Genomic DNA, 25,032 nt, shown 5'->3' on the forward strand with positions numbered 1-25,032 from the left:
CCCCGGCCCCGCCCCCGCGGTTCCGCGTCCGGCGCGAGGTCACCGCGATGGCGGCGGCGCGAGCGCGGCGGGCGGGAGGTGAGCGGGCACCGGGAACGGGACCGGGAACGGGAACAGTCCCTGCCCCTGCTGCTGGGAGGGAAGGAGGGAGCTCTGCCAGCTGCTGGGATGGAGGGAAGGAGGCGGACAGTAGGTCAGGGTCTCCGCTGCTGCCTCCTGGCCCCGCTGTATCCCTGCCGTGCACCTGCTGGATGAGCCCTGGAGCGCTTCCCTGGGTGGAAATGGAAGGGATTCGGAGCAGCCCGAAAGCCGGGCCGTGTTCACGAAAAGCAGAATCAGCTTTACACAGTTCTTCCCGCCGTGGCATAAACCCTTCAGCAAAATCCAGGGGATGGGAGGGAGTAGGGGCTTCATCAGTTTCCTCCTTCCCGGGCTGGGAAGGAGCTGCCCAGGGAGCTTTGGAGTCCCCGTCCCTGCAGGTGTCCAAGGAATGCCCGGACGTGGCACTCGGTGCTCTGGGCTGGGGACAAGGTGGGGACCGGGCACAGCTTGGACTCCATGATCTGGGAGGGCTTTTCCAGCCTAAATGATTCTGGAATTCTGTAAAAGCCCAGCAGCTGCTGCCTGTGTTTAATTCCCTCCTCTCTCCCTTTCAGCCTCCCTGCTGTCGGCTGCGGTCCGGCACCGGAGTTCCCAGAGCTCGTCCCCACAGCCAGGGTAATGTCACTTTGCCTTTTCCCCCTGGAATGCCGGCCTGCTTCAGCGGGGTGGGCAGGGCAGCTGGTTTTCCTTCGGGAAGGAGTCTTGCTCATCCTGTCGCTTCCCGATGTTTTGGACTCTGCCTACCTTCAGTCACCTTTCCCAGAAGGGTGCTTCCCTTCATTTTGTATATTTGGGGGTTTTTTTGTCCCACCCCTGGAAGTGTCCAAGGCCTGGTTGAACAGGACTTGGAGCAAGCTGGTGCGGTGGAAGGTGTTTCTGCCTTGGGCTGGGACTGGATGAGCTTTAACATCCATTCCAAGCCAGAGCTTTCTGGAATTCTGTGATAACTCTTCCAACGGGACCTTTAGGCTTTGCTTTTTCCAGCACTCTGGGAGCTGCCTGTTGTGCTTTTATTCCATTCCCCGTGCCGGGATCTCCTGCAGGACTGAGCTGCTTCTGGCTGTGACCAGGAGGGGACACTGCAGGAGCAGAGAATTCCTGCCGCAGGGAACGGCAGGATGTGCTCTTCCCTCTTCCTGCTCATCCTCTAGGGTCAGACATCCTTGGATCTCTGCCTGGGTGACACAGCACCCAAAATCCTCACTAAACCCCGTCAGGCCTCGGGGCCTGTGGTCAGGTACTCACGGGTACTTGGAGGTCCTGTTAAATTAAAGCCCTCTGGGACGTTTGGCTGGGAGTTACCGAGTAAATCAATCATTGCAAAGGATCTTGAGTCAATTTGGCTTTTCCCCACTCCCATCTCATGTTTATTCCTGAATATTTTATGCCGTTTGCGCCTCCTGTGGTGCTTAGGCAAAGTGGGGATTTCTGCACGCAGGACAACCCAAACTGCCCACCCCTGAGGGGGATGGTGTTTGCTTTTTGCTCTGGGATGCTATTTACAAAATCTACTAAGTTTTCAGATTTCAGGAACCACGACCTTTGTGGCCATCTCATGGAGCTTTCCAAGGCGAATATCTCTCCTCTTTACATCTCAGATTGGTTTTGTGCAATTGCAGATTCTTGCCTAGTTGTTACCTGTAATCTGATGCCTTTTGGTTGGGTGTTAATATCCGTTTCTATTCTATCTCCATCTCCTTTTTCCTTCTTTCCTCTCCCTGTTTTCCATCTCTTGGCAGTATCTGTTTGCTGCAGTGAATTTTACCTTGTCCTTCACAGACTTGCTGCCAAAACTTCCCTGACTTCGCCCCCATGGCCTGAAGTGAAACTTCCAGATCCAGTGGAAGAAGCCAAGTATCATGCAGGTAAAAGTATCAAATCTGGTCTTCCAGCATTGCCTCGAGGCCTGACTGAGCATAAATGCCTGCAGCTGGAAGTTTGTGTTCCTCACTTTTTTTGGTGTTTTTTTTTGTTTCTCACGTGTTTTAGTGTCACTGGAATTGTGCTCCAGCTGCTGGTTTGGGAGATTTGGGTACAATGCGATTTTTCCTTAGTTTGTGGCAGCTTGTTGTGCTGCCAGAGGAACCTTACCTGATGCGATGTGTGGCATGAAACAAGGTACTAAGAAAACTAAAAGCGTGAGAGAAGCCTTTTGGGCAGGAGAAGCGAGCTATTTTGCATTCACTGGCTAAATCAAAGCCAGCAGGAGCAGTTGGATGGTGGGCACATGGAGAGCTGGTGTATTTCGGTGCATAAAACAGAACATCCAGCCAGCAGGAGCAGTTGGATGGTGGGCACAGGACAGACCTGCAGAGGCGGGACACAACGTGACACAACGGTGGTGGTCGTGTCCCTGTCCCCTCAGCTTGTCAGGACTGCTGGGTGAGAGAGAACGGCCTCAAGCTGTGCCAGGGCAGGTTCAGGTTGAACATCAGGAGGAATTTCCTCATGGAAAGGGTGGCCAGGCCTTGGCAGGGGCTGCCCAGGGAGCTTTGGAGTCCCCACCCCTGGAGGTGTCCAGGGAATGACCGGGCATGGCCCTCAGTGCTCTGGGCTGGGGACAAGGTTGGCGAGGAGAGCTGAGCTCACCTCCCTGCAGATCTCTCCCATCACGTGGCTGGAGAGTGTCCCTAATGGAGGGATGTGCTTTGGAGAGAGCCTCCTGCTCCACGTCTCCTCCCGGGCTGTTTTGATCCTGCTTTTTATCTGCTCCGTGCTCCTGGGATTGCTCAAGTGACAGATGGGTGCCTGTCCCTGTGTGTGAAATAACCCAGCAGCGAACCACAAACTGCTCCGTGCGAGCCCTGTGGGGAGCGGGGTCCCATCCTCAGGGCTTGGTGCCATCCCTGATGGATTCCCTCCTGCTGCTGCTGCTGAACATTATCTCCTGGCTGTGCTCATCCGCAGGGAACAGCAGCGGGAGCATTGCAGTTCTGCCTCCTGTCTCCTGCTGGCTGTGGAAACAGCCCCGGATATTTTGGGATGGGTCTCTCCGCATGGTGCTGAGATCCAAGCCAGCAATCACTTGATGTTTCCTGGCACTGGAGGTGTTGGAACAGTTATCAACAACTCTTTATCCTGGTGGGAACTGCTGCAGCTCCTGCCCTACAAGTAATTTGCGTTCCTACCTCTAGCTTTAAGTTTGTATCCTCTGGCTTGGAACTTGGACCTTTTCCGAGTGTTCCTGTAAGGATTGGGTTGGGTTTGCCTGGCTGCTGGATTCCTGTCTGTCCCAAAGGGATGTTCTGTTTGCATTCCAGGAAAAAAAAAAAGAAAAAAGGATTTGGCCACTTTTTAGGACAATGAGGACAATGTGTTTTTCTGGGCAGCAGGGAGGGTGGGAAGCTGCTGCTTGGCAGTGGGATGGTGTCACGGAGCAACACCTTTTGGTGTTCCTGTAAAAGCTGGGTTTGGATTCACTGCCCAGGAGGCTGATTGCAGGAAATGGAGTTTGTCCACATGCAGGACCTGGCTTCAGGATCCTGCTCCTCCATGCACGGGGGAAGAGGTTTTTCTGGGAGGGAGCGAGGGACAGGTGTCTCTTGTCCTTGCTGCAGGTACACGTTCTCAGGCTGGGCTTTGTCGTGTGCTGGAAGCCTTTTCCCAAGCTCTTCCTGACGTTCCTGTGTGCCTTAGGCACTACTCAGAGTTCTGGGCTGTCTGCATATGACTTGGAACTGGAGGGAATTTCCCACAAAGGCGGGATGCATGGACAAGAGCTCTTTGCTGGAATGCTTTATACCCAAGTACAGTACACTTTGGGTTGCCTGAGGAACGGGCTGAGAGTCAGCAGTGTAGAGTAGCTGCACAGTGTATACAAGATGTTTACTTACACGTGGCTTTGCCAGCACCTAAAATACAAATAACTCGTGAATTTTTAAAAAGGGAGGCTCACACGTCTGGGAAGCAACACTACTGTTGATCCTTGCTTAAAGACTCCCAGGAGATAAGAGTGCTGGGGGGAGAGCCGGGTGGTTGGGTGGGTTTTCCCAGCCCTTCCCAGCTCTCTGGCTGTGCTGCCCTGATCCCTGCCTTGCTGTTTGCCAGCAGAAGTGGTGCGGAAGGTGAATGGGCTGATCTCCGCGGGGCAATACGGGCGGCTCTTTGCCGTCGTCCACTTCGCCAGCAAGCAGTGGAAAATCACCAGTGAAGACCTGATCATGATGGACAACGTCCTGGAGGCTGAGTGTGGAGACCGAATCCGCATGGAGAAGGTGAAAAAGCCAGAGCAGATTCCCTACAAACGTTCCTGGAGGCAAAACCCATCACCGGTTTTAACACCACGTCCCGAAGCGCTCCTGGGGGGTCTCCCACCCTCATTCCAGCCCTTTGCTTAGTTCCAATTCCCTTAGTTCTGTTCCAGTTTCAGATATTATTGCAATTTCTGTTCAACGGGGCTGGAGTGAGTCTTGCCAGACTCCGTGGGGAGACAGATTTTTGTTGTCCTAACTCCGTCCAAAAAAAGAAAATGACAGTTGTTGTTTCCAGAGCCGGCAGTGAAAGCCTGTGTTTGCCTTGAGACTCCAACACCCCGGATCACAGAACCATTTAGGCTGCAAAAGACCTCTAAGATCATCGAGTCCAACCCCTTAATTCCTTGCAGGGCTCCCAGAGGGATTATAAACTCCTCAGGGCTCTGTAAGATCCTTATCGTGCTGGGCCGGGTGGAGGCAGAGGGATGGGGAACGGAGGGGAGAGTTGCCAAGATCCAATTAATATCTTTATCCTCAGCCTTGGACAACCAGCAGGGACTTGCAGAGGCTCATTAATCCAGACTGAAGGGAAATATTATGGAGTGGGATTCTGTTGGCTTCACCTTCATGTGGGCTGTTGGAGCTAAGCAAGTAATTCAGGAGAGCTGAGGAGTTTTTGTGCTCAGCCTTTGCTCTGAAGCCCAGTTTCGAAGCAGTTTTTTAGGCATGTCCTCAGCTGTGTCCCACATCCCTGTGTCCAGCAGAGAGGAGGGATTTCTGTGGTGTAGCCAGCTCGGAATGCAAAGGTCTGGGTGGCAGTGGAGGTGAAAATTTGCCTGAGCACCAGAACCCTTTAGGGATTTTTTTTTTTTTTTTTTCTGTCTAAAACGAAAGCCAGGACTTCTCAAGATCGTTTCTGTGTGGTTTTTAAGTGGGGCCAGAGGATTTGTGAGGCAGCCTGGGAGAAGTGGCTCCGGATGTGGCACCTGGGGACATGGTTTAGGGAAGATTATGGTGGTGCTGGGTTGATGGTTGGACTCCGTGACCTTGAAGGTCTCTTCCAACCTCGATGATTCAGTGAAATGCAGCCTCTTCCCACTGTATCCTCTCTTATCCTGCCCGTTCCTTTAGATGCAGCTGAAATGCCCCAAACCAGCAAGGGCTGGTGAACCCCCTCATGTTCATTTCTTTCTTTCCCATCTCGAGGCCTTACTGAGAATGAGGGAATTGTTTCTCCACTGGGATTTGCAGCAACTGCTGTAAAAATCCAACAGTTTAGGAGCTGCCATTTGTCCAGATCCCACACGAGGCAGGTTATTCTTCTTCCCTGATTGCTTTCCATATTTTTTTATGGCTGCTGGTGAGCCAGGACAGAGACGTTCAGTGTGTTCTGATCATGGAGAAAGATACTTCTGCAGTCTGTTTCAGTGGGATGAGCTCTCTGGAAGAGTAATGGCTCTGTCTCCAGCCTGTTTGCAGCTTTCCCCACCACCCCTGCAGTTAGTGTCAGGTTTGAAATGTGGGGAGGCCTGGCTTTAAGCAGTTTGACTCCTTTATGGCTGTAGAATTTGAAAGGTCTAGTTTGCATTTCTGCCAGGACAATGAGCAGTGATTTGTGCCTGATTTATTTCCCCCAGGTTCTGCTGGTTGGTGCTGACGACTTCACGCTCATTGGAAGGCCGCTGCTGGGGTAAGATGCTTCATAAAGAAATTATGTGGCATTTTTGTGCTTAATTGTGGTTTCAGGGCTCTGCAGTCCCTGAAACTGGGATTTATCAGCACTAACTGTGATCCCAGCCCTGTGGCTTTTGAAAGAATCACCAATGAAACAGCTCATCAGCCTCTGGTGACTTTCCCCCTCCCCAGTGCCAGGAGAGCAGCAGGTCCCAGTTCTGAGGTAGCTCTTGGATATTCACCTCAGTTGGATCTTTTCCTCCTGGCACAAACTAGCAGGACATGTTGCCCTTCAGCATCTTTGCCTTCTTACCCTAATTTTGGTGGCAGTCACCTTGAAATAAGCCAGAAATCCTTTTCCTTAATCCCTCGAGTAGAGTTTTTAGCCCTTAGCCTTAATTTTAGGGCTCCTAATTTTTCCCTTGCTCTCAATCACGTAATCCAGCAGTCACAGAACTCGGGAGGAGTTTATCCCTTGGCACTGCCTCCATCCCAGTGCTGTAGGACTTGCTGTACAGAACCTCTGGTTCCTCAGGCTTTGCCTTCCCAGAGGGCCCAGGTGTTACTGCAGGTGGTATTTAGGAGTTATTTGTACAGTTTTAACGTGCCTTGAGTTGCACCAGTCGCACCTGCCTCAGGTCCCTGTGTGGGACAGGATTTTGGGAGCTGCCACTCCTTGTAACAGCACTGGAAGAGGATCTGGGTTAGCAGATCATTGGGATTCTATGAGTTACTGCCAGACAGTGCCCTTGGGGAAGGTTTTAAGAAGGGGAATCTCATTTCTAGGACTAGAAAGGGGCTTTTCATTGTGGGATGTGCCACGTCAGGCAGGTGAGGAGCACCTTCCTTCCCCCAGCTCTGATCCAGGGGCCCTGGGGTGGTTCTTTGCAGCTCTTTGTGCTGGATTTGGCTCGGGGATGCCCAGGAGCTCCAGGACAGGAAGCAAACCAGCTGTTGGCTCCTGCAGGCGCCTGGAGGGTGTGGGAAGTGTTGGCAGCTGCGTGAGGCAGACCAGGCTGCACATCTGGCCTGGACTCCAGGGCCTTTGGCTGAAGGGAGTCAATGGGAGGAGGAAGAGGCTGGCCACGAAGAGTGAAGGCTGGGGGGAGGTGCCATCACCCCCTGAGCTGCAGGGGAACCACCGAAATCCCAGCTCTCTGGTACGGGATGGGGGAAAGGGGAAGTGGGATGGGAAAAGGGCGTCACCAGCAACGTGCACTGCAGTTCTCTCACACAGTCCCCTAGCCCACAGGCATTTTGGGGAGGGGAGAAGAAGCTGGATGAGAGCAGAGGCAGTTCTGTGTCTCTGTTGTTGGATAAATAAACACCCGGTGAGCGCTCACAGCCCGAGACACTTCACCGGAGCCGCTTCCTGTCGGCTCCCCAGCGTGTCCTGTTTGGGACAGCTGGACAGGGTTTGTTCCTCTGATACCTCCCAGGATGATGCTCCTTTAAACCCTGAAACACCACATCTGCATGGCAGAGGCTATTCTGGGAGCTGCTGGCTGGCTCCTGCTCTGGAATCCTTCGGGCTCTGTGTTTGTCCAAGTCACTGCCTGCCCCGGCTGGCACAAGGGCTGGAGCCCGTGTTAGGCATGAGTGTAGGGAAAGTTTGGCTTATTTCTGGACAAAATAGAGCTGATGGGAATTTTCCCTCTAGGAAACCTCGCTGTTTCTCCTGCTGCCTGCTCCTTTTTGCAGTGGAAATGCCAAAGGCCTTGTCCCAGACAGCCGGGCTGGGATTCACTCCTGTGGGGCAGCTGGAGTTATGACCTCCAAGAGTTATGATCTTGTGGGCTTGTAGCTTGCCTGGATCTTTTTCTCTGCCTCTTGACAGCACCTTTCAGCCCAGCTCAGATCCAGAGTGAGATTCCAGCCGGAGTTTTTCCCGCCTCCTGCAAAAATTCAATCCATGGAACATTTTGCTGCTGAAGGCAGCAGGCCCAGCTGTGTCGGGCTCTGGGAAATGTGTGACCCCCTTCTTATTTTTATGGACATTCCAGTCATACCTAAAACGTTTGATAGAGATTTTTATTTTTTTCCTTGGGCTCTGTTTTGCTGAGAACTTGTCCTGCCCACGAGCTCTTCTCCAGCGAGTTGGTTTCTGTTGTGCTTCAGCCTCCTGCCAGCAGTTCCTAGAGCTGTGTCCCTCAGAGAACTCACCAGAGCCTTGAATCCAGGAAGTTTAGTCCCAAATTAGTGGTAAACCACGGCCTGAGTGCAGTTTGCTCCCTGGTTTCTCCCTCAGGGTGGCAGGGCGTGTGTGTGGTTCAGTGGTGCTGGATCTGGAGCAAACCCTGGAGCTGGGATGTCGGGGTCACCCAGTGGTCTCTTAAAATCTACATTGTTCTCTGGCTCTTTTCTTCTGGGCTGGTCACTAACTGCAGATAAATCAGTTTCCTCCAGGATCCAGTCTCTGATTTAATCACACCCCCAGGGTGGATTTTAAGAGATGGTGGCTGTCTGAAGCCTTTGGCCTCCCAGTGACCTTGCTGGAACAATTTCAGCTGGATGGGCTTCCCCCTCTGCCCCCCTCAAGTGCAGACAGAGCCGTTTGTCAGCAAAATGGTCTTTAAATGTCTTCCTGTGGCAAACTTAACGAGCTTTTAATGGAATTCTGCAGGGCTGTGCATGGAAGAGCAGCTCCTCCTCCTTCCCTGTGGCTGCTGACTAAAACCCCCCTGTCCAAAGCTCCAGTCTGGATCCTGCCTGGGGGTTCTCACCTTCTGAGACCCTTGAAGCATATCAAGGTTGATCACAGTTGTTTCAGCAAAACTTAGTTTTTTCCAAAAATTTTCCCAAATTGTCATTTTCGTCATTTTCCCAAAAATTGTGTTCCCACAGCAGCAGCTTGTGGCAAGCCTTGCTAAACGCTGGCTGCGGTGGAAAATTGCTTAGGGTTCATTAGAACAATTAATTTAAAAATTATTGGGAAAGTTATAGTGTTTCCAGCAAGGTGAGGTTTTCTTCCAGCTGTCTGTGATGCCGTAGAGGAGGAGGAAGGATTTCTGTGGTGACCAGGAGTGGGGATGGGCTCATCCCGTGCCGAAACCCAAGCAGGGCCCATGAGATCCGCCTGGAGGTGCCAGGGGAATTCCTCTTGCTGCAATCCTACAGGTTCCAGCAGGTCCCTGTCTCTCCTGCCTGCTCAGGTGGGATGATCTCATCCCTCACGTGACAGGGAAGTTGGGACCTGTGGCATCTCCCGATCCAGGCACAGCACCTGGAGGCTTTTTTGGCCGTGCCTGGGCAGGTGGCCCTCCTCCCACAGAGGATCTGCAGTTCCCGGGATCTGGCTCTGCCAGGCAAGATGTGTTATCTACGCGTCTCTTCTCCCAGAAACCCGCTCCCCGGGAGCAGGACGTCAGTAACTAAAACCTGATGCCTCTAACACTCATTTTTAAGGAAGGACCTGGTCCGTGTGGAGGCCACGGTGATTGAGAAGACCGAGTCGTGGCCCAAAGTCAACATGCGCTTCTGGAGGAGGCACAACTTCCAGAGGAAGAAAAGTAAGAGGGAAAGGACGTGTTTCCTTCCCTGCTGGATGTGGGAGGGGAGGTATCCCAGCACAAGGACCCGAGGAAGGGGCTCGTTCTCCGTGTCCCCAGAGCCCCTCAGGGCCCAGCCCCTCTCCCAGGCATGCCCACAGAGCACCGGGATTTAATATTCCCTCAGTGTTCCCTAAACTTCCTGGGCAGGAGAGCAATCCCATTCTCTTCCCAAAGCCTTAAACGCTGGGTGTGTCCTCACAGCTGCCCGCAGGCCCCAGCAGGCTCCTGTGTGGGTTTTGGTTGCCAAGTGACTCTTCCTTCTCTGCGAGAGGGAAGAATCCTGGCTGGTTTCATATGGGATGGATGGAAAAGCCTTGACCAGGCTGCCCCAGTGCCACTCTGGGACCTGCTGTCCCTGGCATCCCCATGGAATGCAGCTGTCTGCCAGCACCACCCTCCAGGCGCCCTGGCATGAGGTTGGCACCAGGTTTATGCTGGTACCTGATCCTTCTTTTTCCCCCCTTTTCCTTCTCTTTCAGTCATTGCCAACCCCCAGACCGTCCTCCGGATCAACACCATTGAAATCTACCCCTGCTTGTCCTGACTGGGGCGGCTGTGCCTGGGAATCACTGCTGCTCCAGGGAATTGTGGAAATAAAATGGCCTCGGCACTGGGAAGTCCTGGACTTGTTGCCGTGGTGGGAAATGGGAATCTCTATGTGCTTTCTTTTTAAAATAATGGAATATTTTTTAAACTGCTGCTTCAGCTTTGCTGGTGTTTCTTTGGCAGGGGTTTGGAAGCCCCCAGGATCCCTTGCTGGCTGTCCAGCCTTTTCATGCCTCCCTGAACTTTAGGAATTCGGGAATTCTGGTCATGTAATTCCTGGTGTTGTGTGGCTCCAGGGAACATCCTGGGGTACAGTGTGGCCCTCAGCCCGTGGCACTGAAGAGAGCAGTGAAACCAGGAGACTGCAGGGTCCTGAATCTACTCCCAAATTGTGCCAAGGGGTGAAAATCCTTCTTAAGGATTAGCACTAGGAAGTGGAGCTGAAAAATTCCCCTCTTGAAGGTGAGCAGCAATGAACTGTGTGTGTGTGTAACACTATCAGAACGAGGCACTGGTGGCTCAGGAGGGATTTTGTGCCTGTTTTAGAGCTGGATTTTGGCCTGCTGCGTGTACTCCATGTCTAGATCCTGGTCTTTCCCCTCTTCTGTGGCTGCATGTTGAGCACTGTCCTTTCCTGAGCAGCACATAACGAGGCCATGTGGATCCAGCCGAGGCCTGCTGGTGTTTCCAGGCTGGATATCCACCAGGACTGGAGTTTCCTAGAGTTTCTTGTACTGTGGGGTTCTTAATAGCCACCATGGGAAGGGATAACAGGCCCTGCTCACCTTGTCACTTCCCTAGGGAATACCTTGCTTCAAACTGGGAGGAAAATCCACGTTTGGGTGTCCTTTGCACTCCCACCATGTCTCCTTCTGGGACAAAGGTTGCCACAACCCTGTCCTGAAGGAAGTGGGAGTTCTCTTCCATCTGGGACTTGCCCTGGTTGTCCAATGTCACAATTCCTTTGGGAGATCAGGTGCCACTCGGGTGGCTCTGGCTGCATCTCACCTTCAGCTGGAGAAGGACTCAGGTGTGCCGGGGTCGAGCTGGTTCTTCAGCCACTGGAGACAGCTGGATCTGCAGGGGTGGACTCAGCCCTTCCCATTTCAGATCTTCTGGCACAAATAGCCCTTGGGAATGCTGCTCCTTCCCTGCTGCTGAGGTTGGACACGCGGTTTTCAGCAGCCGACGGAACGTGGAGGCAGGGACAGCTTGGATCGTCGCAATCCTTGTTCCCAGCCTCTTACAGAAGAGCGGGGAGGCCCCTCCAAAAATCATCTCCCACCTCTTCGCCTTCTCCCACAGGTGACTGCAGTTCCACGCTGGGAGCAGCAGATCCCAGCAGCAGGCAGGGAGTGCTGTGGGCTGGCACAGGGACCGCAGCCTCCGGATGCGGGCTGTTCCCGGTCCACAGCGGAAGCGGCGTTTGCCAGCCGAAGGAGTTGGCCTGGAAACCCTCAGTCCTTCCGTGCTTGAGCGCTGGGGCTAAGAAACAGCATGTCTTGGCTCTTAAGGGGATGTAGCAGGAATGTTCTGTCCTTCCCAAATAGGAAGAAACACTTGGAAATAACATGAGATTCAGGGCTCGGAAATACGGAGGGCAGAGGCTGCTGTGGAGTCAAAGGAAAAGCAAAGGGCTTAAGTTCTGTCAGTCTGATCCCCCAAAAAGCCCTTGGGAATGTAGTTTTGATCCAAGTGAGATACTACACAAAATTAGGGTGGTTTCACAGCACTTTGAGGGGGGATAAAAATTCAGGAAGGGAAAATCCAACCAGTATCAGGAAGTTCTTGGTTTGAAAAGTTTATGATGCAAAACAAGCAGGTTTTATTGGAACTATTTTTTCAGACTGAGGTAAAAGGAATTGTTTTAATGCTTTCTTCAAGGGAGTTTAAATCAAAAGCTTTTTGTCGTTCCAAGTGGGAGCAGGAATGCCCAGTTCTCTGGGATGAAGTCACAGGTCTCCACGTGGCTTCATGTGTCCGGGGGCGATCCTTGTCACCCTTCCTGGTGCTAAATAGCCCTGAAATAGCTTAAGAGCAGCAATTTCTCAACAAAGCAGGTTTGGGGGTTTTTCTCCTTAAGTACTGATTCCTGGCGGAAATTTATCCGCCAGGACAAAACAGCTCTGGGTGGAATTTGAGATGCTTTGCCCGGAGCTGAAGATCCACGTGGGTCGGACAAGGAGCAGGCCTGGGCTCTGGCCACCCCTGTGGCGTCTGTCCCCCCGGGAGGGAGGCTCAGAGCCGGAGCAGAGGGCATGTGCTGGGAACTGGGAGTGAATTCCAGCGCTGATCCCTGCCCGCTGGCCACAAAGCTGCTGCCTGTGTTGCTCCTGCCGTGCTTTCCAAGAATGCCAGCAGGGCTCCACGGCAGCAGGACGACTGGCTCTGCAGCCCTGACATTTCCCATCAGAAGGAAGCGTTGTTTTCTTGCCAGCTGCGAGGTTTGCTCGGGAAGAGCTGTCGGGAGTGACTCGGGAGGTGCCGCTGCTGCTCTGCCGGCTCCCCATGGCATCCCTGTTTCGGGCAGGAGCACCGAGTGGATCCCTGGCCCTGCTGCTCCCTGGATCCCAGGTGTGTGTCCCCCGAGACCCCTCCTTGCCCTCCTCTCTCTGGGAGGGGTTTGAATCCCTGATTTCTGTGTGCCACGCACTGAGCCCAGCCCTGACCTCTTCCTCTGCCCTTTCAAGAGTGGCCCATGGCATCAGAATTCCTTTGTGGCTCCAGGTTTTTCCCTCCCCCTCAGCTCTAGCTGCTTTTTGGAGCTGCTTTGGAGCAAGGTTTCCATCATATCAAAGGCCAGTGCTGTTCCAAGCCCCTCCAATGCTCTGGATGTTGCAGCTTTGGGGGGCTTGGACTTGTGTTTCACATAAAATCCTTCTTGTGACTGAAGGTAAAGCAGCCCCATCCTGGCCATCCCACGGGATCCCTTTCTGCAGCGTTTCTGGAGGTTTAGGTTACTTCCATGATGGGGTCTCTCTTCCTTCCCTCAGCACGCTGCTCTGTGTTCTAAAATCAGTTTCCCAAGCACAGCCATTCCCGCAGCAGGAAGCTTCCCGCCGTGAGGAGCTGTTTGCAGAGTCTGACGGAGCCTGGCAGACGGGGTCTGTGGCAGCGTCCTCCTTCCCAACAGCCAGCTCCTGCAGGAAAACAAAGTGCAGGACACTCTCTTTGGAGCCCACGGGGCAGCAGAGGGATTTAGCAGCTCCGTCAGGACATTTGGATCACGCGCTCTGCCAGGCCAGGAGCTGCCGCCGTTTATCCAGCTGCAAAGCAGCTCGGAAAGCTCTCAGGATATGTTGTTCAGGCCCTGGGGTGAGAGGGAAATGCTGTTAATTTGCCCCTTCCCTGTGATTTTATCCCTCACAGCTTTGGGAAGGAGACTTTGAGCTCTGACGTGGAGCCAGATTTGTTTTCTCAGCGTGATCCGGCCGCGTGTCGGAATCCGCTTCAGCAGCAGGCAGGAACAGGACACCAGGAAACTCTGTTGGTTGGATTTCTCTCGCACTAGAAGTTTCATTATCTCCTGTGACCTAAAACCCAGCCTTTTATTAAAAAAAGAAAGGGAACGTGTTCCCAGTGGGTTCATGTTGATGCAAATCCCACCCGGAGGAGTCCGGCTGTGGCCGGAACGCCTGGACACGGGGCCTTTCATCTGTGTTCCCTCTCCCTATTTATAGCCCATGGAGAAGCAGCTGGGATCTGTGTCCCTGTGCCTTGCCCTGGATGTGGTGGATGCAGAGGTTTCCCAGCTGGATTGGTGTCAGACAGAACAGAGTGGATCAAGGAATGTGAGGGGCTGAAGGCTGGGAGGACCCTTGGGTGTGCCAGGTATGCTGCAGCAACCCAAAATATGTTTGTGGACAGGGCAGTGTGGCATTGGTTGTATCCTTGGAGAGCATTCCCTGATGGAGTTGCACGTGGGAATGTCCATGCAGTAATTAATGAGTGGCAATTAAATGTGGTGGGTGAACTGGAAAAGCGTTTGAGCCCTTCAAATGGAGGCTTGGGAGAGGAGCTAAACCTTGGGGAACAAAGCTTTGAGATACCTCAGTCATTTTTGAACTGGAGTTGGCTCCCACATGGATCTGTTGGCATTCCATGCCTTTGGATCATCTCGTGGAGAGAAGAGGGACTGGGGTTATCTTACCTTCCTTTCCTAAGTAAAAAACCACTATTGCCCTGTTTCAAAAGCACCAAAGTTCACTTTCTGGGCAGCTCTCAAAACACCTGACTATCCAGTAGGGAAGTGGTTTGGACATGGAACGGGATCCCCGCGATCCGAGGCTACGGCCTGAGGGGATTTGGCTCTTTGCTTTGGGCCAGCTTTCCATTTCAGCTGATTCTCTGTTTGCAGGGCCGTGATTCATGGGAGCCTCTGGCTTGGTTCCCGGAGCAGACTCCGTGTCTTGAAGGACCGGCAAGTATGGAATAGCCTGCCCACAAATATTTCACCAGGACACAGTATCTCCTGCACCTTTCCCACCTGGCTCCGCCATGGAGCGCTGGAGGTGGATTATCCAGTGATCAGTGCTGATAAAGTCCTGTTTCCACTCTCATCCAGCCAAATATTCCCTGGCAAATGTGGGGCGTGGCGCTCAGTGCTCCCGTGGGAACACGCATGTGGCTTCCACCACGCCGAGGAGAGCTGTGCGAGAGGAGCAGGAGTTTCTCCCAGCTGTGCCATCAGGGACACAAACTCCCCAGCTCCAGGACCTTTTCCTAAAGAATCCAGGGATATATTTTTCTGGAGCAGCTGGTACTGGATTGGAAGGTCGTCGTGGTCATGGAGGCAGTGGGAAGGGAGCCGATTTTCCCAAGGTGACAGAGGAAGTGCATGCTTCCTTTTGAACTCCATCCTCCTTGTCCCTTTGTTCCCTCATCCCTGCCAATCCATCTGCTGTTAACGCACTCAGAATTAAGGCAGGTGTGACTGCCCAGCTCCCAGGGCTGTTGTTCCAAGGTGCTGCACCCGAGGCGAGGGCAGCAGGAACCTGGAGCAGCAGGAATTGTTGCTCTGCATTCCCCCAGCCAGCTCCTGCCTTCCGAAGTGCAAGGGTTGATTTTCCATGAAATTTGCCCGTTTGTTGTCACACAGCTCGCAGGAGAAGGGTTTTCTCTGTGGCTTCTCCCCCATTTGCCTGGAATCAGGCGATGTATTAAAGCTGGTGTTGGAGAGGATCAGGCAAGAAGAGGACTTGATTGCAGACAACTCACTTCCGTAGGAAATGGGGCTAAAAATAGGGAAGGAATGTAACGGAGACTTCTTTTTCTTGACGCCCCCCATTCCCCAGCTGGGAATCAGCTTTTGTCCCAAGATCTGTTTATTGCCTCGCTGTTGTTTCCTGGGCCCCAGATGTAGCCGGGAGCTTGATTTTTGGCTCTGGAGAAGCCAGAGCAGGGCCGTTTCCAGGGGCTGATGCACAAAGAGGACACACGTGATGGCAAGATGGGTTTCTGGGAGAGGTCTGCTGGCTCTCCACGATAGTCCCTGTGTTATCCAGGGGCCTCCCTCCAGCACTGATCCCGCTGGCAGCAGCTGTGATCCCGATAACCCTGCGGCCAGTTGAGTGCTGATGTCCCTGTGGGCACCAGGATGTTCCCTTTGGACACCTGATAGGCACTATAAATACCAGGTGGGCTCATGTTCCCTCAAGCACCAAGTAGGCTGTGCCAAGTCACCCCAGATGGTCAGGCTGAGAGATCCCTGTGCCAGAGAAGTGGCTGCAGCCTTTGGAAAAGGGACTGAGTCCCTGCTGTGGGTGTTTGAAGGCTCCACACCCTTGGCCAGGTCCCTTCTGCCAACTTCTTTTGCAGTACTGGAGTAGCCTGGGATCTGCATCTCATGGGTCAGAAGCATTCTGGGGCCTGATGAGAGAGAGTCAAGATGCTGCTCAAGCTGTTGCTGGGCTTTTCCCTCCTTCCCAGCACACCCAAGGCACATCCATGCCCGCTCCAGGTACTGCTCCGAGCTGTTCCACGTTCCCTGCACACCTGGCTTCACCTTCCTGCTGCTGCTGAGCAGCCTGGTGGTGCCGCTGCACCAAAACACCCCAAGTGTGTTCCAGGCCTAGTGTGGAGTCCTTGCTCTTGGACGTCCACGGGGATTTAGTCGCTGCTTTGCGCGGAGCCAGGATTTGCTCCTCGCCCTGCTCTTGCGACCAGGGGAAAGGCCAGGGCTCAGACAGCTCCTCTTGTCTTTACCAACTTGCCTCGTGCCCAAACATGGGGAAAAACCGTGATTTCAGGCAGGGCTTTGGGGGCAGGCAGCACTCTGGCCGTATTTCCCTGGCTGGGGGGGGCGTTGCACCAGTTCCCTCTTTGCTCACGTTCATAGACCCACGGAATCCCAGGATGTTCGGGATGGAAGGGACCTCACAGCCCATCCAGTGCCACCCCCTGCCGTGCACAGGGACACCTTCCAGAGCCCAGGTGGCTCCGAGCCCCGTCCAACTCTGGCTTTGCCCCTTTGGGGGGAGCAGCTTTCCCGGTCCGGCGCTGCTGCGTGCGGGGAAACTGAGGCACAATTCTCGAAGCGCCTCCGGGCCGGGATGAGGACCGCCTCCGCTGGCCAGGGAGGAGGAGGAGGAGGAGGCCGGCATCAGCCGGGCCCGCCCGGGGCTGAGCCCAGCCCGGCCCCCGAGGCGGGGCCGCAGGAGCAGCGGCCGGCGGAGCGGGGAGCGGCGGATTCCGGGGCAGCCCCGGCCCGGCTCCGGGATGAGCTTCCCGCGGCCCCTGCGCCGCTCCGTGAGCCTCAGCCCGGCCCGCACCCTGCGCCTCGTCGTGCTGGGACAGAGCGCCGTGGGCAAGACAGGTAGGCAACCCCCCCCCAGCACCTCTCTGGCATCTCACTGCATCCCTCTGCTATCCCCTGGCACCCTCTGGCATCCCCCCGGCATTCTCCCTTCCGGACAAGAGGGACCAACCTTCCCACGTCCCGTAGAAAGCCGGGACGAGGGGCATCATCCCTGCGCCCCCCCCAACCCGTGGGGTTTGAGGGCACTGAGTTTCCTTCCCCTCGGGTTTCCCACATGGACACTTGACCGCCGGGGCTCGTCCCATGGGGGTTTTCCCTTGCCCGAGGGGTCCCCAGCTGCGCGGGGACCCGGGGTGGACATCACTGGCCGGGAGAACTTTCCCAAAAGCCGGGCTCGGGATGGGTTTTCCCGGGTGTGAGGAGTTCGCTGCTCATTCCCAGCGTCCCCAGCAGCTTTGCGGGAGCCTCCTCCACAGCACCGGGCTGTTTTCCTTCGGGAAAACTCCCTTTCCCTGCGCCTTGTTCGGCGCTCTCCGTCTGTGCCTGCTGGGGCGGGGATTTGGGATGCTGTGCTGGGAGCACCTCAGCTCCCTCCTTCCTTCCTGGGGATCATCCTCCCCCCTTTCCCACTGCTCCATCCCGGGCTGTGAGCACTTGCGGGCGCAGGTGTCCCCTGTAGCCCCCAGGAGTGGGGTCAGAGGCAGGGGAAACTGTGGATCCATGTGGATCCACATTGCAGTGATCCGTGATCCATGCAAAGCCTGGTAGGACACGGCTATGCTGCCGTGCCCTTGGGGAAAGGGAATGTCCTGCCCCTCTGGAAAAGGGAAGGCACCACGCCAGTGGCACCTGTGCCGGGCTGTCGGAGCCGCTGGAATTGCGTTTCTGTGCAACCGGCATTGCCGAAAAATCCTAATTCCCTGATTAAACTGAAGGAAGCGACTCCCAGCTGTCCCTGAGCAATGTTGGAGCACGGGATGGGGCTCAGCTCCGGGGTACCCAGAGCCCCGGGGGGCCCTGGCAGCACTTGGCCCGCTGGAGCAGATGATTGTAGGGGGTGTACGGAGCCTTTGGCTCGCCCCCGGCCCAAAGGCGTGTGTCTCCCTGCTGCTGGGCATCCCCCCCGGCACACAGCCCATTCCTGGCACCTCCGGGCCCCTCCTGGGGCAGCTGCGGGGCTGCTGTGCCCCCTCCTTAGCGTGGGATCCTAGTGCCGAGGGTCCTTAAAAGTTCCTCCGGTTGGGTTCGGCTGTCAGCCCGTGTGCCTTGGAGCAGCGGGGTGTGTGGCAGCGGCACAGGCCATGGAGCCGGGGCACGGGGAGGTAAATCGATACGTGGCTCGTGCAGAGCAGAGCTGGAGCGTGCCAGGAGCAGGGAGCAGCTCCCCCGAGCGAGTCCCTCCCCATCTGTGTCCCTGGGCGCTGTTCTGCACGTCCTCCCCTGCCAGGGGACATTGTGTCACCTTCCCCGGGGGCTGTGCCTGAGCTGCCGCATCCTCCTGCTGGCCGCCAGCCCCTGCGCTGGGGACGAGGACACCTGTCCTGGTGTCGCTGCCCAGCTGGCAGGTGACATGCCAGGTGATGGATCGGGTGTGGGAGAGGCGAGGAAGGAGCCAAGAGCAGCAGCATCATTGCCTGAGCTCCTGTGGGGAGGACAGGGGAGGCAGCTGGGTCCCCAAACGGGGGTGACATCTCTCCTGGCCAGGGTGTGAAGTACGGGAGGGTGAAGGTGGATTCCATCCCTGAGCTGCCAAGCTCCCATCCTGGCAGGGTGTGAGTGGGCTCCATGCCAGAGCATCCCCGGGACGAGCTGCTGCATCCATGGGATACAGAGCCAGGTGGGGAGAGCTGAGGGGTGGGAACAACCAAAGGGCAAATCCCATGTGGGCAGCTGCAAAAGGGAAAAATAACCCTTGATTGTCAGCCAGTTTGGGTTTTCACGGAGCAGTTTGGAAACCTCCAGGATCTGGTGAGCCAAGGTCCCAGACCCTGCGAGCAGGGACGGCTTTGGGTGCAGCCGTGTGGTTTCAGGATCAGGGCTGTGGGAATCAGCGGCGGGGGCTGGAAATCCAGCCCAGACTGGGCTCATGTTATCCTCTGCTGCTGCTGCCCAGTGTAAACTTTGCCATAATCCAGAGCAGAGCTCTGCCTGCAGCACGTGGAGCGGAGATGGATCGGCACTGGAGCGGTTCTGCAGCGGCACAAACGGGGCAGCACGGCCCAGGTGTGCCCAGCCCGCCTCCATGGCAGGTAAATCACCCCTTGAGCCCACGGCCATCCCCCCACCCCACATTTAAAGCACAGTTAACCCTTTGAGCTCCAAGGAGAGCCCTTCCCGAGGTTACTGATGTTCAGGATGGGGAGAAAAAGCTCCTTATAAGGCTGGGTGGCCGCGGCCGCTCCGCCTGCAGCCGCTTCCCCCACTGGCAGCTCCACTCGTGCTCCTGCGCTCCAGCCAATTTTTAATCAATCTAATTGGCTCCTCTTCTCATCCCACACCATGTGCTCCAGCTTTGGGCGGCTGCCTGACATATGACACACAATCAGGTGCTTTTTAGAGACCGAGCCTGCCTCGTCCTGCTCCCCCTGATAATTCTGTCGCCTCCTTGAAGGTGTCTGTAGGTGTCTCCTGCAGGGTCCCTGGCTATCTCCTCAGAGCAGTTTGGCTAAATTACCTGCTTTTTCCATCAATTGCCTTCCCTGCTGGGCAGGGTTTAAACCCAGAGACGGATTGGGGGGTGAGAGGATGGTGAAGCCCCCAAAGAGGACCCAAGCAGGTGTGGGAGGCAGGAGAAGTTCCTGCATCCCTCTTTACCTTTCTGTGGTTATTTAAGCCTGGCCTGTGTGGGGTGCCACATTCCTGGGATAAACACGGAGATCCTGGCCTGGTGTGGGTCTGTGAGGGCAGGACACCAGGAACATCTGCTGGTGGGCAGCTGGGACAAACTGACCCTGGGCTGCCCAGGGAAAGGCAGCTCGGAGTGTTGCTCCAGCTTGGTGTTGGCTTTTCATTCCCCTTTTTGTTTCTGGAGGGGTTTTCATCTTTTCATCACGTCCTGGTTCTGGTGAGGTTTATCCTCCTGTCATGCTCCTGCTCTGTTTTCCTTCCCTCCTCTCCCTCATGGCTCTGTGCTCCTGCCTAGCTCTTTTCCCCCTGTTTTTTTCCCCTGTTCCTCTAATTTCACTTTCCACTCCTGTATCCTTTCCAAGCCAGCTTTTAGCCTCTCCACTGCCTTTCACTCCCATCTCCATTACCATCATTGATGCTTTGAAGGGCTCAAGCACCACTTCCACCCTCCACTCCTGAGCTCTCAACCATGGCTTTATCCAGAAATTCCCTCTCCAGGCATCAGCACCACGTTTCCAAAGGAGCTTCTTGGAAAAGATGTGAGGGCCAAAGGCCCCAAGGAGGGTTTTGCCAGCAATTTGGGCTTTGCCTCGCCGGGCTCTGGTGCAGGGAGATGTGTAATCAGATGAGGGGGTTTAATTGCCTGAGCTGTGGCTGCTCCTGTTGCTCCTCTGCCCTTGCAAGGAGGAAAAATTAGTCCAGAGCTCTGAAAGCTCCAACAGGGTTCACTGTGTTTTTTTCCAGCATTGACCGTACGATTCATCACCAGGAGATTCATTGGAGACTATGACCCAACCCTAGGTAGGAAAACTTCTTTTCCCGGGTGCTGTCACTGTGGCACAGCCAACTCTGCTCCCAAATTCACCATTATTCCCTCTTCTTCCTCCTCAACCAGACAGGCAGCCCACGGCCATCCTGACACCTCCCTGGGTCCTGCATCCCTTTTCCCCTTTCTGTTGTTATTTATGGCAAAATCTATTGGGATGGACCACTGGATTGCACAGGGAAGTGCTGCAGGCTCAGTCATGGGATCAGGGAATCGTGTGGAATCATAGAATCACACAGAATCATTTAGGATGGCAAAGACCTCTAGGAGTCCAGCCATCAAACCAACAGTTCCTCCTCAGCTCCTTGAATTCCTTCCCAATCTGCTGGGAGGTGGCCTTTAAAGGACAGGAGGCATTTAAGCCCCTGGAGCCTGTGCTCTCCCGAATTCTAGGATTTGGGGGATTTTCTTTTTTTTCCATTTGGGTTGTTTTTTTGAGCACTGAAGCCATGTCCTTGCTGGAATGTCCCAGAAATGTCCCCTCCTCCCACTCTCCTGAGGAGCCCCTCTCCCTCCCTTGTTGCTCCCACACTTCGGTCGCTGCTGCCCTCTCAGCCACCCGGGCTGTGGCTGCTCCCCGGGGGTTCTCTCACACACCTTCCCTGTGTGTCCTGCCCAGAAATGATCTACAGGCACGCGGCTGTCATCGACGGGGAGATGGTGCACTTCGAGATCCTCGACACGGCCGGACAGGTGAGCCCAGCTGGGACAGCACCGTGGGAGCAGAGCGGCCTGCCAGGGAAGGCAGTCCCTGCTCTTCCACTGGCTGATCCCTGCTGTCTGGAGTCTCGTGGTGCTTGCCTCAGGGAAAGGGCGTTTTGGTGAATTGATGTCCAGCCTCAGTTACAGTGAGGCTTCGGGTAAATATTCCCCTGTTCCCGTGCGGGGCACAGCTGGGCTCCCTGCGCCAGTGGAGCATCCTGGCGGCTCGAGGGAGCACTGAATCCCTCCGTATCCATGCCAGGACAGGGCTGGTGGCTGCCACGCTGTCTAAGCCACCTCATTCCTGCCCCGGGCTGCGGGTGTTACCACCGCTGTCCCCAATCCCGTTACGGAGAGGGCGCCGGGAGGTTTTCCAGGCTTGCACCCAGCAGTGCTGGCATTCCAGCGGTGCTAACGGGAGCCCACCCGCCCCGGCAGGAGGAGGACTCCCTGCAGATCGAGGAGAAGATCAAGTGGGGCGATGGCTTTGCCGTGGTGTACTCGGTGACCGACCGCTGCAGCTTCGACGAGGTGATGCGGCTCTGCTTCCTCATCAACCACCTGCACGGCAGCCCCAAGCGCAGCGGCGCCGCCGAGCAGCCCCCCGTCGTCATCGTGGGCAACAAGAAGGACCTGCAGTTCGACAGGATGGTGTCCACCCAGGACGGGGAGAACCTCTCCAAGGCCCTCAAGATTCCCTTCTACGAGATCTCCACCCGGGACAGCTACGAGGAGCCAGTGGCGGTGTTCAGCAGCCTCTACCAGGAGCTGCTCAGGCAGGGGCACTTCTCCCCGGGCTCCTTCAAGAGGAGGACAGTGTCCAAGCTCATGGAGAAGATTCCCAAGATGCAAGCCAGCTCCAGCCTGAACTCTGCGGGCCGGAGCCTCAGCTTTAACTCCTTCAGGGACTACATTCCCGAGTGAGCAGCCCGGCTCCAGCCCAGGGTGGGGGCAGCTGCTGGGGCTGTGCCGGCTCTCCACAGGGGAAGGTCAGCAGTGGAGAGGGTGGGACTGGGGTACACAAGCCTGTAGGTTGTTCTTACAAGGGGCTTTGTGCCAGCAGGGAAGGTTTTCTTCGTCCATTCGATCCCTTTGTTCCCTCCTCCCCCTCCGGCGTGGCTGCAGTCGCAGCCGAGGTGGCCCTGGTGACTCTGGTGGTGTTGGGACAACCCTTGGAGGGTTTTGGTGGGGCTTAGACCCAGCACAGACACATCTGGGGGGTTTTTCCCCCTGCTCTGAGCTGGCTGGGTGTGTGTCTGTACCCCAAATCCAGCACCCACCTTGCCGTGGGCCACCCGAGGGCCGTGCTGGCTCCTGGGCTGGCACCAGCCATTCCCTGGGAATGGATCCTGCTTCCTCAGCATGGCTGGTGAGTAAAACTCCCCGGACCCCCAAATCCTTGCAGCCCATCCCAGCTGCGCTCAGTAGCACGGACACAACAGGGCCGATTCCAGAAGCTGCTTGCAGGTACCCCTCTGTCTGCTCATCAGCTGCCCTGTTCCCAGAGGGAAAGTCACCGTGGGCTGAGCACTTGTCTTTTTGCACAGGGATGGGGCAGGAAAGGCGTGGGAAGGAGCCGGGCTCGGGGCTCCTTCTCCTTCCCTCCCTCTGGATGCCGGGGCTGTGTGGCTGATCGGGGTGGCTGTGCTGGGACCCCCCTGTGGTGTCACCCCCCTGTCCCCCCTATTGTGACTGACCCCATTGTCTGCTGCCACGTCCTGTGACAATAAAAGCCGAGTTCCCAACCGCCTGTGGCACTCCCAGGAGAGGTTATTTTAGGGAGCTGAAGGAAAGGGGTGCACGGTGTGGGATCGCCCTTAAATTAGAGCTCCCCCCTGGGGCCCTGGCACTATGTGCCCTCCTGGCTCTCTCCATCCCTGAAAGGCTTCCCTGGAGGATCACAGCCTGGGAAACTACTTATCCCACCTCCCCAGCCTGCTCCAGAACCCACCCAGACACTCCTTCCCCTCCTACAGCTCCCAGAGGTGTTTCCCAGCGCTGCCGGTGTCTGTCCAAGGGGTTTCCCTCCAAGGTGGGGGGGTTCCTTAAATTCCATCTCTGTTTGTACACCCACACTCCCCTGTGGGGGGAAAATGAGCCCCATCAAGGGGCTGGGCCAGGAAAGCAATTTGAGGCTGCTCCTTCTCAGCACCTTCTTTAAAGTCCCGATTTTATTGAATTAAATTTAATTTAGTGAATTAAAATTCTGCCCATACACAGAGCCCAAACGGGGCTAAAACGCCTCAGGGGGCTGGAGAAGGTGGGGGGGGGGGGTGGGGGTTGTTTATTTTTAGGGGTTTATGGCATTCCTGAGGGAGCTGAACACTGGGAGCTGGGCTGAGGGTTTGTGGCCCGACAGCTGGGGTGGGCATTGCCGCCCTGGCCAGAGAGGAGCCAGTTTGGGAAGCGCTGGGATGGGGAGAGAGGAGCCCAGGAGGGATTCAACTCCCGTGGGACGCTGAACACACACTTGAGCCTGTCGAGTGAAGGGTTTGGGTGCCCTCATTCCACGTTGCTCGGTTCCCAAATACCCCCAAGGCTCGTCCAAGGGGATGGATTTAGCTGCTGGCTGGAGCCGGACGTGGCGGAATCCCGCAATATTCAGCAGGAATTATTCCAAGTGATGGATGAGACGGGACCAGCCCGTGAGCAGGAAGCCGGGCCAGCGCTGGAACAGCATCCCCAGAGCTCCTGGCAGTGGAGGAGCACTCGGCACAGCCGGGATCGCTGTCCTGGAGTAACCCCAGCCCTTTTTTATATGCCAAGGAATCCAGAAGGCTCCGTGTGGTCGCCACCGCAGCCCCTCACCAGGGCTCCTGGCCCTGCCCGCTATAATTAGCACCAAACCTCATTAGGAGAGGCAGGGGCAGCTCTTCAGGACTGGTAATTGCTAATTACTGGAAGCCTCCAATGACTCTCCAGGGGCAGTTTCCTCTCCCTTATAAAGGAAGGTCTCGCGGATGCAGCATCCATTGGGGTGGGGAGAGGTTGTGGGAGGGGAATTCTGGGGGGGCATAAATCCTAAATTCCTGTGGTGAGGGGTCTGCAGGGGTTGGGCAAGGGAGGGAGGAGGAAGGACAAAAACCAGAAGGAAAAGAAGAGGAAGAAGATGAGGAGGAAGAGGAAGGTCTGTGCCTTACCGGAGTGTCAGAGCCCCGGGCAGGTGAGTCCAGGCCAGGTCCCTGGAAAGGAGGTGCCCGGAGCTCCCTTGGAGCCCCTTGGAGGCACAGGTGGTTCCGTGGGGCTGTGGGACCTGCAGCCCCTCCCTGCCGAGCAGGGCAGTGCACTACAGCCGCACTTCAGGGGGCTTTGGGAAGGCAAGCCAGGAATGAGGGCCGGGGTTTGGTTTGCCTTGGAGCCCTCCCAAGAGAGCCACAAGCGCCCTCGGGGAGCGCCAGGCCTCAGGGCTGCCAACAGCTCCCGCAGGGAGCAGCGATGGACGGATGGATGGACGGAGCCGGGCTCTCCGTGCCCATCCCCTGTGTGCCACTGGGAAGTGCCACCTCTCTGCGGACACGTGGCTGTCCTCAGGGTTGTCCTGCACCTTTCCAGCCTGCCGTGGCTCAGCTCCACGGAGAGAAGCTGAATGATTTAGGTCTCATCATCCAAACGGCATTTCCAGGGCTGGGATTGAATTTGGCAGCAGGCGGGCTGCAAATGTGCTCACCAGATTTCTGGGAAGCTTGGGAGAGGCGGATGAAGCAGAAAGGTCCTTTCCAAGAGCTCCCTCGCTGTGCTCGCCCCCAGCAGCTCCCTGGCATGCCAGGCCCCCCCGTTATCCCCCTTTGTCCCCTCTGCCAAGGGGTTTGCTGGAAAACCAAAATCCCGGGCTGA

At 55.8% G+C, this 25,032-nt stretch overlaps 2 protein-coding genes and 1 long non-coding RNA gene across 4 annotated transcripts; all 3 read left to right on the plus strand.

Moving 5' to 3' along the window:
• Positions 1-23: 23 nt before the first annotated feature.
• On the plus strand, positions 24-10,219 carry MRPL21 (mitochondrial ribosomal protein L21). Its single transcript, XM_082283927.1, has 7 exons — positions 24-78; positions 657-717; positions 1,882-1,967; positions 4,153-4,316; positions 5,933-5,985; positions 9,375-9,478; positions 10,000-10,219. Exons 1-7 carry the CDS (start codon positions 48-50, stop codon positions 10,062-10,064), a joined length of 564 nt encoding a protein of 187 aa, XP_082140053.1. The 5' UTR covers positions 24-47; the 3' UTR covers positions 10,065-10,219.
• A 3,520-nt stretch (positions 10,220-13,739) lies between these two features.
• On the plus strand, positions 13,740-14,954 carry LOC309574351. The gene is made up of 3 exons (XR_014226520.1): positions 13,740-13,897; positions 14,424-14,490; positions 14,631-14,954. It is a non-coding gene; the product is annotated as an uncharacterized lncRNA (long non-coding RNA).
• Positions 14,955-16,728: 1,774 nt separating this feature from the next.
• Positions 16,729-22,935, plus strand: LOC309573860 (ras-related and estrogen-regulated growth inhibitor-like). 2 transcript variants are annotated; one of them, XM_082283090.1, is made up of 4 exons: positions 16,729-16,880; positions 20,415-20,471; positions 21,116-21,189; positions 21,637-22,935. In XM_082283090.1, the coding sequence occupies exons 1-4, from the start codon at positions 16,784-16,786 to the stop codon at positions 22,120-22,122; spliced, it is 714 nt and encodes a 237-aa protein (XP_082139216.1). In that variant the 5' UTR covers positions 16,729-16,783; the 3' UTR covers positions 22,123-22,935. The 2 variants fall into 2 exon arrangements, with proteins under 2 accessions (XP_082139216.1, XP_082139217.1); XM_082283091.1 differs by lacking the exon at positions 20,415-20,471.
• Positions 22,936-25,032: the final 2,097 nt, after the last annotated feature.

The sequence above is a fragment of the Coloeus monedula genome, assembly GCF_965178545.1.
Source record: "Coloeus monedula genome assembly, chromosome: 6".
NCBI classification, from domain to species: Eukaryota; Metazoa; Chordata; class Aves; order Passeriformes; family Corvidae; genus Coloeus; species Coloeus monedula.

Excerpts from the sequence above, each read along its gene's own strand:
- MRPL21 (XM_082283927.1), top strand. The coding sequence starts at position 48 with ATGGCGGCGGCGCGAGCGCGGCGGGCGGGAG. Across the intron at positions 79-656 it reads GCGAGCGCGGCGGGCGGGAG|CCTCCCTGCTGTCGGCTGCG; the intron begins GTGAGCGGGCAC and ends TCTCCCTTTCAG. Across the intron at positions 718-1,881 it reads AGCTCGTCCCCACAGCCAGG|ACTTGCTGCCAAAACTTCCC; the intron begins GTAATGTCACTT and ends TGTCCTTCACAG.
- LOC309573860 (XM_082283090.1), top strand. The coding sequence starts at position 16,784 with ATGAGCTTCCCGCGGCCCCTGCGCCGCTCCGTGAGCCTCAGCCCGGCC. Across the intron at positions 16,881-20,414 it reads GAGCGCCGTGGGCAAGACAG|CATTGACCGTACGATTCATC; the intron begins GTAGGCAACCCC and ends GTTTTTTTCCAG. Across the intron at positions 21,190-21,636 it reads TCCTCGACACGGCCGGACAG|GAGGAGGACTCCCTGCAGAT; the intron begins GTGAGCCCAGCT and ends CCGCCCCGGCAG.